The sequence below is a fragment of the Grammomys surdaster genome, unplaced genomic scaffold (assembly GCF_004785775.1).
Source record: "Grammomys surdaster isolate TR1022 unplaced genomic scaffold, NIH_TR_1.0 126531, whole genome shotgun sequence".
In the NCBI taxonomy this organism is placed as follows: Eukaryota; Metazoa; Chordata; class Mammalia; order Rodentia; family Muridae; genus Grammomys; species Grammomys surdaster.
This window is the reverse complement of record NW_021621323.1, coordinates 17836985-17851186: the sequence shown is the minus strand read 5'-3', so window position 1 is coordinate 17851186 and position 14202 is coordinate 17836985. Positions and strand designations below refer to the sequence as shown.

General features: G+C 38.4%; 1 protein-coding gene across 1 annotated transcript in view; it reads right to left on the bottom strand.

Annotated features, from left to right (window-relative positions):
- Positions 1–627: 627 nt before the first annotated feature.
- The window catches only part of Fnbp1l (formin binding protein 1 like), a 54399-nt gene continuing 40824 nt past the window's right edge, over positions 628–14202 (bottom strand). The window contains exons 10-15 of the mRNA XM_028760350.1: positions 11297–11406; positions 9076–9208; positions 8445–8539; positions 6587–6735; positions 4074–4232; positions 628–2838 (exon numbers count right to left, since the gene is read on the bottom strand). Coding sequence (XP_028616183.1) covers positions 2831–2838; positions 4074–4232; positions 6587–6735; positions 8445–8539; positions 9076–9208; positions 11297–11406 — 654 coding nt within the window. The 3' untranslated portion in view covers positions 628–2830. The remainder of the gene's footprint in view (positions 2839–4073; positions 4233–6586; positions 6736–8444; positions 8540–9075; positions 9209–11296; positions 11407–14202) is intronic.

Genomic DNA, 14202 nt, shown 5'->3' with positions numbered 1-14202 from the left:
GCTATTTTCATTGATCTGTATGTGTCTACTTCCAAACTGGGCACTGATTTCCATCATCTTAAAACCCTAGCCGCTTCTCACCGCCCAGAATCTCTCTTGACACTTTATTCCCTTTAGGCTTCTGAGAACCTGCAGTCATGGTTGAGCAACTGCCTTTTGAGAGTGACTCTTCTAAAATCAGACTTCCTGAAAGTTACAGATATTTTGCCCCTAGTCACAGTGAATGCTCTCTTTCCATGCATTTTCCTTTCCCAGGAAGCATGGATGCTCTGCAACTAGTCAGGAAGGAAATGTTAGCCAATGTGTAGTGGCCAGATCAGACTGCTGGTCCAGGGACAGGTCTTACAGATGGATGCAGGAAGACAATGAGGGCAAGGGATGTCTGTGTCACATACCTATTTCGAGTAAAAATAATTTCAAATGATTACAGCTGATTTAAATTCACCCTAATTAAGCATCTATTCGTTCCTTTGGCAAAGTTTGGAAGGAACTAAAAATCAGAATAAAGTGCCTAAATAGTCTTTTCCTGAAAAGACTATCCCACTTTAGGAGCTTAGCATCTACTTTTATTACATGGACTCTATCACACTTAAGGAATTCCAGTAAAAGATAAGTACACATCTTAGCTGACCATGAAAAGATTGCTTTATTCCATGAAAATATTCTCAACAGAGAACACTACCATAAACAAGGCTTTTTACCATTAAGAAATCAATATGTGCACAAAGTGGAAATTACTGCGAAATTAAGAGATTTCTTTTAGACAGCTCACATGTTCAAAGTTTAAGAATGATTTAAGAATGACTTAAAAACTGTGCAAGTACAAGTGTCTTTTCAAATGTTATAACCCATGTGCGGGTTGCACTACTCCACATGAAGGAACGTGTCTACTATGGAAGCAAACGCCAGCTTTAGAAAAACACACAGTAGCTGGAAAGGAACAGTCTTTACAAGAAAGCTTTGAACTTTGCCCTCTGTGATTGTTAGTCAGAAAAACATAAGCACTTCAGTCTTTGTACAGAAGACAAACACAGTCAGGTCACATTTCCTTCTCATTGCTAACTTCTGAAATAAAAATAGCACGACTTTTAAAAACTACTTTGTGTAGTCTGTCAGTATAGAATAATGTCACATTATATAAATAACCCTGTACGAGATTTAATATCTAAAACTGTATAGTTTACTAGCCTCAAAGGTAATATACTATATGTCAGCTGCATAACAGTGGTGTACTTGATCTTATGAAGGCATTAATGTTCACACAATTGTCATTCAGCTTTAGCATAACTGGGAGTATGATTCAAATAGCATTGGAAAAAATTATTAAAGCAGTCACACGGTTTCTAAAATATTGCTTGAAATCCAATAATACACAGAACATTTCACATTCTCTTTCTCCCCTCAAAACAGTAAAGAACCAAATTAATGGAGCTTCAGTGGTACAAATAACCCCCCCACCCCACCTCCCTGTTACAAGTCCACTAAGAAATTAGTTCAAATACAAGTCATTAACAGAATCACAAGTGTGGGGCAGGACACATGAGCAATGAGGGCACTAACGACCATCGTATTTACAAGTATAAACACACAGAAATCCCCATTTTACAAGTAAAAGTGCACATAGATCTTTACAAAGTTTCACTAAATTTAATCTGGTTCAAACAAAAGCGTCACTTGGAAACAGACTATCATTAAAATAATCAAGGAGATCGTCACCACCCCGTTAAAAGATGAAGGGGGAAGGTTCATCAAACTTCTCATAAATACACCGATGAAAGTAAAATGGACTCAGACAGGTCTTTAGTCTGAGCCACGAATTCGAGGATGCACCACTGCACATGGTGGAGCTCTAGAAGCCACCTACCGAGGCTACATCACAGCTGTGGAGGTGCCACAGTTAGAGGCGGAGCACTGAGCTGGCACACAAAGCCCTTTGTGGGATACTGTAGTGGTAGTGTTGGCAATCAAGAGATTTAGGCACTCGATTTTTAAGGCAGCATTTGAATGGAAGCAGCTGACTTTTGACAAGAGTCCCTTCGGTGTTATTATGCCAGGACTTCAGTGCTGACCAGATTCTCCCAGACTGAGGTGCTGAAGATGTGTCACATTTCACAGAGTCTTTAACTGGGCTGTAGGCTAGAGCAGAGATGTTTTCTTTTTCTTATCATAAATACTTCAGGTTCACAGACTATGTCTTCATGTCAAAACTGGAATGTTTGCAGTGGGGAAGTTTTAGCAGCATACACAAATACTAAGATGGAAACATTAGTGCTGAGATGTCTGACACAGTGATTTGCACTACAAATGCAAAATGAAACAGAAGCTTCGACAAGAACAGGGATTACAGAGACATGCCTGAAAACTCTAAGCCCAGATCACTCTAGACATGCAACAGGATGTTAAGCAAGCACAGAGGTGGTGCAGGCAGACACTGACAAACGGCAAGGGGTCTAACAGGCGACAAGTCTAGAAGCCAATTAAACAGAGCTGGATGAAGACAGTCCTACTGGACAGCCCCAAACAAGACAAACTAAGACAGCTCTGCATTCTTTCTTATTTGGAATCAGTATATGAAATAAAGAGGTTAGCCATTACTGGCTTTTCTTTTCCTTCTTCCATGTGAACAACTGCAGACTAGGAATTTAAGGACTGGTACTAGAATGACTTTTTAATGTATGGAAATGCTAATGAAGTTAGTAAAAAAAATCTGCATGCATTCATGCAACTTGCTTCTCTCACTCTCTTTCAGCCTGACAACTCTAATACCCTCCCCCAAAGCAGCTGCATGTAACCTCCTTCAACATCTTGCCCATTTCCTCAGAAACCCTCTTCAGGAACCTGCAGTCCAGGAGGAAAAAGAAAAAAACAGTTACTGAAGACCTTTGGTAAGACCAAAAGGGGCATTCAGTTTAAAGTGTCTGTCCCAAATGTACCTAAAATTATTTTATAGTCGGCTACTAAAAACACCAGAGAACTCTGGAACACAAGATGATCAAAGGCCAGTGTTATTGCCTCCTCCCTTTATCTCCTCACTCAACTAATGAGGATGTGGTCACATGACTACTACACTGTACAGCTCCTGACTGGACAAAGATCCCAACAGATGCTTTTGGCAATACACTGGAAAAGAAGTACCTACTCTGACAGTCGACAATCCAGCTAGAATGAAGTCCTCAATGGTGGTAGAGATCTTCCTTCATCTCAGTAAAACCTGTTCCCTGTTCCTCCTCTAAGAGTTCCGACTGCCTCTATTCCAGACTGTCCTTTACCACACTGAGTTACATTCACTTTCTCCTAGGAGTAACTGCCAGAGACTAAATGAGCACTAATGGAATATTTCTAAACGACACTTTCAAGTGAAAAGTACAAGCCTAAGATTAGCTTGGAATGAACTTTGTACAACATTGAAAATTACCAGCAAACCTGAAAATATTTTCAGGTCTCAATGCTGTTTTATTCACATACAAGCTCAATACCAGGTGACTTATCCCTAGATGAGCTCATATTAAATAGATTATATACCAGGTATTCCTTTTCTTTCTTTAGGAAACTGAGTTAACAATAGCAAGGAGAATGACTGTTATTTTACCTAATTATCCAACTATTACTTTTCTTCCTAGAACCTGAAGCTTTAAATCCAAGCTCCTAGGTTTAGCTGCTCTTGAGAGTCAGCTTTCAGCAGTTGAAAGCAGGTTTGTTTATTTTAATTCATCAGTCACTGTTGTTTCTGAGGTGAAGGGGGCAGGGAACATTCTACCTATGATTCTTGCCTAATAATCAAATCTATTACTTCTAAGGCAGAGAAGCACACATCCTTTACACACACTTAGGCAGGACAGAAAGCGAAAGGCATCAATTAAGGTTCCACAGCAGCACTGCTTGAACAGCAAGGCGTCCAAGAGCTTCTGGTGGCAGTATTCACACTCTCTGATCAAGCCTGCACTCAGCTCACATAGTGAACAATGCATCAGGATGCCTTAACTTTTTGGTTTTTCTGACCTGTTGAATGTGTTGTCATTTTACGTGTACATGGCACAAAGCTGCCCGGTAAGTTTAGATATAAGTTACTGCACCTTTACTGTTTTTCTCTAGAGTTACATCTATGTATGTTGTGGGAACGTAGCCTTCTTCACCGTTCTGTCTCCGGGCTCTTGTCCATCCATCACCTTTGTCCTCCTCAATAATGTACAGAACTTCACCTTCTTTCATTGCCAGAGTACCTTCATTATGTCCTAGGTGAAAAGTTTTAAAAGCATACACAGCATTAAAGCACTGCAATAATGTTAATAAAAGTTATAAATACAACACACTATCAAACATGAAATACTATACTTCATCATACCTAGATGCGAGAGCCCACAGATCGTCACAGCAGCACCCTCTCTGTGATGCTTTCTAGTTTACTCAACACATCACACACAGTCTCATCTGAACTACATAATAAGCCTGTGAGGTGGGCTACAATCACCCTCTGCATAACAGATTCACCAACCGGGCAGAGCACTATGTAGCATACACAGACATTATGCAATTTGACAGGGGAGTCTAATCACTGTTTCACAATTCTAATTCTTTCCCCAAATTTAAAACTAAAAACTATCTAAAAACTTCATGAAGTATGAATCAGAAAATAGTAGGGATGAGAGAGTGAAAGAAAGAATATATGCAGGGGGGATCCTTGGAGCAAGCTGGCTAGTCAGATCGGCTGCTCTGTGTTCTATTCAAAGACTCTTGAATAAGGTCAAAGAGCAATTGAGGATGAGTCTTGACATCAGTCTCAGGCCTCCATATGAACAAGCACCCAGGTACATATATGTGCATATTTGCACATATGTATACCACACATACACATGCAAAAAGAAAACTTATTGTATGTATGTATGTATGCATGTATGTGTGTGTGGAGAGAGAGGGAAAGAGGGAAAGGGGGAGGGGGAGGGGGAGGGGGAGAGGGAGAGAGAGAGACAGAGAGAGAGAGAGAGAGAGAGAGAGAGAGAGAGAGAGAGAGGGAGAACATGAGATATGGCATAAGTGTGGAGAACATAGGATGCCTTTAGCATCTGTTCTCTTCTACCACATGGATTCCCAGGAACAAACTTAGGTCCTCAGTAAAGGCACCAAGGGCCTTTACTCACTATCCCTCCAAATATATTTTCTAAAAATGAAGAGTAACTAAAGACTTCACTCAATTGTAACACTAACACATGGAGAAAGGTGACAAACTACAGAACATTTTACAACTGTTGATGGAGGCGTTACTCTACATTTCTGTTAGCTGACGAAGAGGACTTTGATTTTTAGAGTCCTAGAGAAGGAGAAAACGAAATGCCTGCAGAGAGCCCGTCTCTAGCCCACACTCCAGCCACCACATCACAGGAGAAGGCACTACAGTCACGAGTGCCCACTGCTCTCATCTGAAGGAGAAGCCTGCAGAATCAGCATACAATAGATGGCATTCAGCTGTCTCTCTATACCAGTTAGCAGCAACAGAGAGCATAAAATGACATCGACAAGCTGTTTGCTCCTGGCTTGGGCTACATGCTCAAGCGGTCACAGCTTTGACATGCTCATGTGAGTGTAAGTAAGATCTAGGATCTAGAGTTGTAGGCAATCATCTGTGTCAGGATCTGGCAGCATACAAGATGTTCTTTCAACTCAGGTGTGTGTGTGTGTGAATATATTTATAACATAGCTAAAACAAAACTACACAATTACTGAACCAGGAATGTAATTTTCTGATAATATATCACTTAGTTAAGGACAGTAAAGTGATCACTTTGAAGAATCAAATTTACCAAGTATTATATGTTACACATAACATCAGGGAAGGGACTATGCAGGGGAGAGGGTAGGGATGGGAAGAAGAGGGATCAAGTAGAGGCAGGGGAGGATGGAGGGAGAGACTACAGCCTGAGACCCATGCCATGAGAGGGAGTCCACCCTTGACACTTTTAATGATACCCTGCTAGGCTTGTAGACAGGAGCCTAGCATAACTGTCATTAGAGAGGCTTCACTCGGCAACTGGTAGAAACAGATGTAGAGACCCAGAAGAAAACATTAGGCAGACCTTGGAGAATCTTTTAGAAGAGGGGGAGGAAGGTTTGAAGGCGCCAGATGGGTCAAGGACACCACAAGAAAACCTACAGAATCAACTAAACTGGGCCCAGACGAGCTCAGAGAGACTGAACTGCTAACCAGACAGCATACACGGGATGAACCTAAGTCCTCTGCACATATGTAACAGTTGTACAGCTTGGTCTGTGGGACTTCTAACAGTGGGAGCCCAGGCTGTCTCTGACTCTGTTGCCTGCCTTTGGATCCCTTTCCCCTAACTGTGCTGCCTTGTCTAAGCTCAATAAGAGAATATATGCCTAATTTTTCTATATCTTGATATGCCAAAGCTGGTGATATCCATGGGAAGCCTCTCCTTTTCTGCAGAGAAAGGGGAAGGGGTGGGGAATGAGGTGAGGTGAGAGAAAGGGACTTGGAAGAGAGGAGGGAGGGGAAGCTGCCATCGGGAGGTTAAGTAAACATCACCATCATCACCATCACCATCACCATCACCATCATCATCAAGCATCGTACCATCAAAAGGGTAGATAGCTTTGCAGTGTCCGATAGCAGGCAGGGGATCATCATCTTCAAACTCATCATCAAACTCACTGTGGTGACCATGTTGTTGGGGTGGCCCACGAACTTCTTGGTTTGCATCATCAGTGTAACTTCCCTCAGGACTAAAAACCATTAAAGTATCTCTGATCAGGTATCACAAACATGAGAACACTTTGTGTATTATTTATAAGTTGATCTCAGAAGAAATTAGATGTCAGTGACATACTTCCATATTGAGCCCTATTTTCAAACATTAACTATGTAAATTGTGGTAATACAAAATGGTTCTTCACTTAATTCCCTGAAGTAAACACTTCAAAGATTACCATGTTTAGAGCAATGCTCGGTAACCTAACCACCCCTCACTATTACAGGATCTAAAGAGGACATGGCGCAGTGTAGTAGACACTAGATCCTACTGTCAGAGACATTCCTTAGCAGAATCACCCAGGTCTACGGTTAGTCCACAGTGAGGCTGTTTATAGTCCAGCTCCTGAGTGACCGTGAGCACAGCACGGGCATGGAGGCGAGCAGCTCACTAGTGCCCCTGCAGAGCAAACAGGAGGACTCCGCCCATGGCTGCCCACTCCTTTTTTCCTTTAACTTAGAGGAAAACTGCAAGCTTTAAAAACATTTTTTTTTTTAATAAAAATGAGATGTAGCCTTAAATCTAACATGGGAGGAAGAATAGCCAAGAGGTAGAGAAAAAATTGAGTTCTATGAATATTATCTAGGTTGTCTCTTAAATTATTGAAGCAAATTTTTATTCCAAGACAGTACAAGAAGTCATTTTGCTTAAAACCAAGACTCCAAATTCTAATAAAATGACTTCCGATTGATTAAAGGAAATTAATATGTTAGAAAATCCAAAAGAATGGAGTGTGTGTGTGTGCATGCATGTGCTCTCTCCCTCCAACACCCTAGCAGCCCACCTAGCTAAGTTAGAAAACCACATTTTAAATTACATACTAAAAAATTACACCCATTTAACCTGGGGCTTTAACCTAGTAACAAAGCCCAGTTATCTGTAGCTCTCTTTTGATGAACTAAGAATTCCTTCCTGGAAGAGAGGCGCTGGGTAGGAGGCGCTCACAGCTGTGAGCTGCACACTAAGACCATGGAGTTGACCACTACATGCCTTACACCACGTCCTTTAGCACTAACAACTCTACACAACGGACCTTCTAACTTCCATTCTATGTTTTTTAGAAAATTGAGATAGGAAATATAAAAAATGAGCTTGCTCAAATTATGCTGTAATGATTAGACCCAGTATCTGATATCAAGCCAGTCAAATTTTCTTAAAGATGAAGCACAGTTTACTGATTATCTTATGATAAGAAAAACCAAACCTAAATACATCATACTCAGGATGAAATGTCACAAGTAGTATTTACAAGCAGGCCTTGCAAAAGCTGAGTTGAAAACTGTGCAAACTAATAAGACGTAATTCTCTTTCTTCTTCATCAAACTCTAAGAATTCGACAGCAATTCTTTTTTTGTCTTAAGCTATCCAACTCCACATAAATCTTAGTGGAATCTCTCCCATTCCTCAGGTTCCTAGGCTTGCTAGGGCTTCTTTCTTTTTTGGTATTTTTCTTGTTTTGTTCTACGATATTGTTGTCTTTTATTCTTAGGTGCTCATGAATGTGATAAACTAGAATTGAACAAGATGAAACATCCTATTTTACCTACAACCATTACCTAATATACAGTACAGTTTAAATGAAGTTATTTGATAAACTTAGTAATGGGAGAAAATTGAGAAAAAAGGTGAACATTAAATAATTACTGAAGTTAAAAATAAAAATTAAACAGAACAATTCCCGACCTTTCTCGGCCCTGTGTCACAAGATGATTGATGTCACTGCTGTGTCTCCTGTCCCCTCTCACACCTGCTTTGCCTTCAACTTCAGACAGCCATGCCTTCAGGAAAAAACAACATCAGACAGCTCAGTGAGTCTGAGAGTTCCTAAGGCATCCTGAATTTAAATGCACTTTGAGACTTTATGATTCTTAGAGAACTTTTATTCCAATGTATACAGTGATTAAGTTTATAGTTGACTTTTTTGTTTGTTTCTTTTCTTTTGTTTTTTGTTTGTTTGGAGATAGGGTTTCTCTGTGTACCTTTGTCTGTCCTGGAACTCGCACTGTAGACCAGACTGGCCTCAAACTCATAGAGATCCACCTGCCTCAATCTGGGATTAAAGGTGTGTGCCACCACTGCCTGGCCTTTTATAGTTGATTTTTAAAAATAGTATGTTTAGTTTTATATGAAAGTTCAAATAACAAAATGAGTAGGCTGTTAATTTGATAATTATATATCATAATAATGATACTTTCAGTTCATAAATTCTAAACTTAAACATAGTGGTATATAAGTGGCAAAATCCAATGAATTGCAATAAAGTTTATAAAATATTTAAAAATACACTTCCAGTATGCTGAGTTAACAAATGTACCTCATTCTTGTGGATTTCCATTCGTAAGCGGTCAATGTTATTCATGGTCTCTGCTAATTTAGGCTGCAGACTTCCTGGATCCCCCATTTGTGGATTTTTCTCATACACATCCTTCATTTTGTTGAGTGCTTCTCTGAAAAACAAAAGGAAACCACAAAATTAAACATCCACTTCATGTGTTTTTAGAGTTCCATTTATCTTTGGAGACTAAAGTTTATCTGAACCTTAAAAAGTCACACTTCTAAGTTTGGACAAATATATCCTAATTAAAGACAATTCGTGCAATGATGTGTGCGTGTGTGTGTGTGTGTGTGTGTGTGTGACTATATATAGACTATATATAGACAGTAGTTCAAGGTCTTTTAAAATAGGCATTATGTGTTTTCATTTAAGACTTCTAATAGAAACAGTTCTCATGTCTTACTGTATAACTTATACATGGGCTTAGTAGACAGCTGGTAGACTATTCCATAGTATTCTTACATTCATCGTTTCTCAAATCAAATTCACTAGTTTGCTTTGTTTTGAGACAGGGTCTCACTAGATAGTCCAGGCTGGCCTTAAACTCGTGCTCCTCCTAACCTGTGCCACTGTGCCTGGCTCTAGAGCAAACTCACAGTGTGTCCCGTTAACACTATTCCGCAGCACTCCTTACCTCATCCCCACAGCATCACTGTCCTCCTACTCCTCTGTGCTGGAAATAGCAATGCCATCTTTAACTGTGCACCCTCCAGCTATCTGCCAGCTCCTTAGCCTGCCCCCTGTTCTCTAGAAACATCACCGGAGATCATGCCCAATCGGTTCTCTCTGATGCTAGCACCTGACACTGTTGACTAGTACTCCTTAATACTCTTTTCCTGCCTAACCTAAGGGTTCTATTTTTCCCTTTCTCCTCCTCACCTCTGCTTTCTTAGCAATCATTCACTGGCTTCTTCTTTGTTCAACTTTTAAATGTCTATTATATAAATGACAAGAAGTTTTTTCTCATCTCTTCCTACACTCCTCTTTAGAATGTTTTGATCTTCAGATGATTTTTCAGTGTCTGTTTCCAGTTGTTTAAGTTCTAGATGTATAGTTCCACACTCAACTAGGTGCTTTCCATGTGGATTTTTCACAAAACTAAGCAAAATCTTTACTTCTTTTCCCAAACTCACTTTTTTTTTCATTAATTTTATAGCTCTCTCCAGTATCTCTAAGTTAGTTCCCCAACAACTTCCCTTGTCTCCTCTCCTGATCTCTGATCTCCTCATAGACAATGTTCAGTGACCTTGAGAACAGTTGCTAATGGGCTATCATCCACTTGAAATTGATAAAGACCTCCCCACCTCCAACAGAATGGAATATTTCCTAACTCATATTCTTTTCCCCTTACCCTATTACTGCACTTACACAATTTCTAACCAAGTTCCATCGCTCCATTTATACACAAAGAACCTCATATGGCTATTTCGAAGAATTTAATGACATGCATCATGTAAAATGCTTGATGTGTAGTTAAATGATAATCCCTCAACCAATACTTTACTGAACTCAATTTACCTGATAAAAAGTGTATAAACTAGAGGAGGTGGCTGATGCTGGTGACACTACTCTGACAAACAGTTACCATGTTTGGTTTTTTACAAATTTGTGGAATTCTAATAGTGACTAACAAAATACTATAATTAGAACAAAAACCAACCAACCAAACAAATAAAACCCTGACATTCGATTTTTACTTATATAATATGTAAGCCATAATGTTTTCTAGTTTAGGTAGTGTACTTTTCCCTAAAAACAAACAAACAAAGGTGTGTCAGGGGCTGGAGAGATGACTCAGAAGTGAAAATCACTGACTGTCTTTCGGATGACCCAGGTTCTATTCCCAGCATCCACTTGGAAGCTCACAACCATTTTTAACTCCAGCTCCAGGGGTATTCTGGCCTCCATAGGCACCAGGCATGCAGACGGTACATAGATATACATGCAGATCAAATACTCATACATAATAAAATAAAAAAATTAAAACTTAAAGTGTTTTAATTGGGATATATGATTTGAGGGGAATGGTAGGAATTGAACTCAGGTCCTCATGAATACTAGGCAAGCACTCTTTCCATTGAGCTCTATACCCAGCCCAGAATGAACAATTTGGGAACATTGTATGAATCAGTGTATCATCTATGTATGTTATTCATTAGCTGCAGAAGGGAGAACGACGAGGGGCTCAGGGGGACAGTACTTTTGGTCTGCTTCTTTCTGCAGCCCTCGGTTAAGCTCATCAATGCGCTGCTGTAACTTCTTACGCCTCTGCTCTGGTGGCAAATGGCTGAAATCTTCTAATGCTGGGCCCTGAAAAGAGAGTCTAAATCATTATTAAGACACTTTCAGATATTTTGTTCTTAAACTTTACCTTTTTTATAAATTAAGCAACTAACTTCAATTTTTATTTAGCCTCAGCTTAAAAAAAAAATCTATATAGATGTATTAGTAAAATTAAAGCTTAAATTTCATATTTATAAAAACATGAAAATAGGTAGGAAAAAAGAAATCTTACCAAATATAGGTAATTAATAACTGTATCACATTATTTCAAGTCTTGACAGTTAAAATGAATACACACGAGTCTTCTTACAGCAACAACAAAATGGGAACACATAACATTTCTTTTTATATTATTTTATTACTTTGTATATACTCTTACATAGAATCTTAAGGAAAAAAAACCCAGTCATGACATTTAGAATACCATGAATGCACAAAATAAAAATATGAAATTCATTAACTGAGCAACAAAAGCAACTTACCGCATCAAGACAACTAATTAAAGTATACTTCAATACTGCAGTTAGTTTTTGAATGATTATATTTTTTAGACCATTCTTTGGAAACAAAATAAATTCTGATCATTAAAAAATTAAAGGTATAGTTTACAGATCAGATATTATATACATGGAATACACTTATGTACCAAATGACAGACCTCGGTGGTTTCTGAAAGACATAATCCCTGTTTTCTCTGTCTCTCTCTCTTCTCTGGGTGAGACAGCAGGTTCTCACTATGGTCTTAAACTCAGATGCTCCCGCCTCAGTCTCTCCAGTGCTACCATTACAAGTATGTGACACCATGCCCAGCCTTGATACAATTCTTCAGGGAGAATTCCTGCTCAGAAAGGTTTTAATGCTTTTGAATCTAGGTAAATTAAATGTCAGTATAAAGTTGCAGATTTTTCTTTTTTCTATTATAATGATGTCTTTCTCCTGAAGACCATGCCTCACTGTGTAGCCTAGCCCTGAACTCCCAGCCTCCGGTCTTAGGTTCTAGGTGTTGGGGTTACAAGTGTGTGCCACCACACTCAGTTCCACTTTCCTCTTCAATGTCATTTTAGTCCTTGTTACTTCAGCTACATTCCACAGAGATTATAATAGAACCACCATTAACTACTGAATCCGTTTACTATAACCTATGTTAATATATTACATTCCAAAAATTAGTACTTATCCTTCATTTTTCTTCTCAAAATGATTGAATATGACTATTACTCTCAATTTTTTAAGTGCTACTGAGACAAACTTACAAAATAAAATGTATTCTTTCTTTCTGGACTACTTATGTCTTTAACAGACGCTTAATAGCTTGATTTTACCAGTTTTAAGGACATTCTATTCACTTTTAAATTATTTTATTTGAATAATGGGTGATTTCCTGTCTCTATCTATGTCTACACACCTTGTTCCTGCAGAGGCCAAAAGAGAGCATAGGATTCTCTGGAACTGAAGTGCCAGACAGTTGTGAGCTACCACATGAGTGCTGGGAATTAAACCTGGGTCCTTTGTAAGAGCAGCCAGTGCTCTTAATGTCCAAGCCACCTCTCCACCTGTGTCATTTACTTTTAAACAAAAGGAAACCCACTTACAGGAAAAACTATGATCAAATGTTACTATTAATTAATGACAAGCACCTTTAGACTCTTTCACAGTGGCCCATAGATTATGGGCATTCAACAACCATAATGACTAAAAGTGGAGCCACTGTTTAAGTTGCTTTTGTTTTATATCAGGTATTTCCAATCAACCAAACCTAAACTAAATGATGGAATAGCAAAATCTTCTATATAAAATTCCTTTAAATTTACTAGCTAATGATCAATGCAATTTACTAGATTCATTCTAATTTGGGGTCCTGGGATTATACTATCATGTAACAGTACAAAAATAACCTACTTCATATTTTGAAAATAATTTAAGTGAAATAAAACATATATTTCAGTTTACTAGGCTTTGGGAGGAGCTATAACTGGCCATTATCAATGGGTAAATCTCCAAATATCTGTGTAACCCTAATGCATTTCATTACCTAGTATTTGATACCTAATATTTGAACAATAGGAATCAAGGCACTTGCATTCCTAACATCTCATTTCAACATTATAACACATTCTTACATAAGAACATGAGGCAATTCCATCATATTTACTAAGAACTTCAAAAAGCCATGCAAGGCATTTAATAACCTGTTTTATAAATGTCTCAACTAGAAATATCTAAAACAGTAATCTGCTTTCTACATCTGTAAGCATAGCTTTCTATGCAAGTGCTCAATTATTTGGGGGTTAATTCTTCATAATGTAAATCCATCAATTTGTATGAAATAAATGCATATAGGAACACCTAAAACACAGAGCGATGGGAAACACATACTCACATACACTCTCACACAAAACATTACTTTTGCTTCCCAACAAAGAACAAAACCCATTATAAAATTAGCAAAACTTTTTTCTTTCCTGGAAAAACCTAATAATTCTTATGCTAAAGTAAACATTAAATTTGTATGACCTTTTAAAGAAAGTAAGTTTTAAAGTGTTTTTCTAAATTTTACTTCTGTAAAACATCAATTTTGCTCTACTATGTATAACTTAGAAAAATTTTTAAAAATTAATTCTTTTTAACATGACATGAACTTTAATAACACTTAAGAATTTGATGGGTTGATGATAGGTAAGTACATTATTATCTAATCTATGACACCGAAAGGTATTGGCATATGTTGGACTATGGATTCAATTATTTAAAAAACAATCATACAAGTTGCAATGTGGAGTTATCCTTTAGCACTTGTTCTAAATGAAATCAATGTTTCCGGAG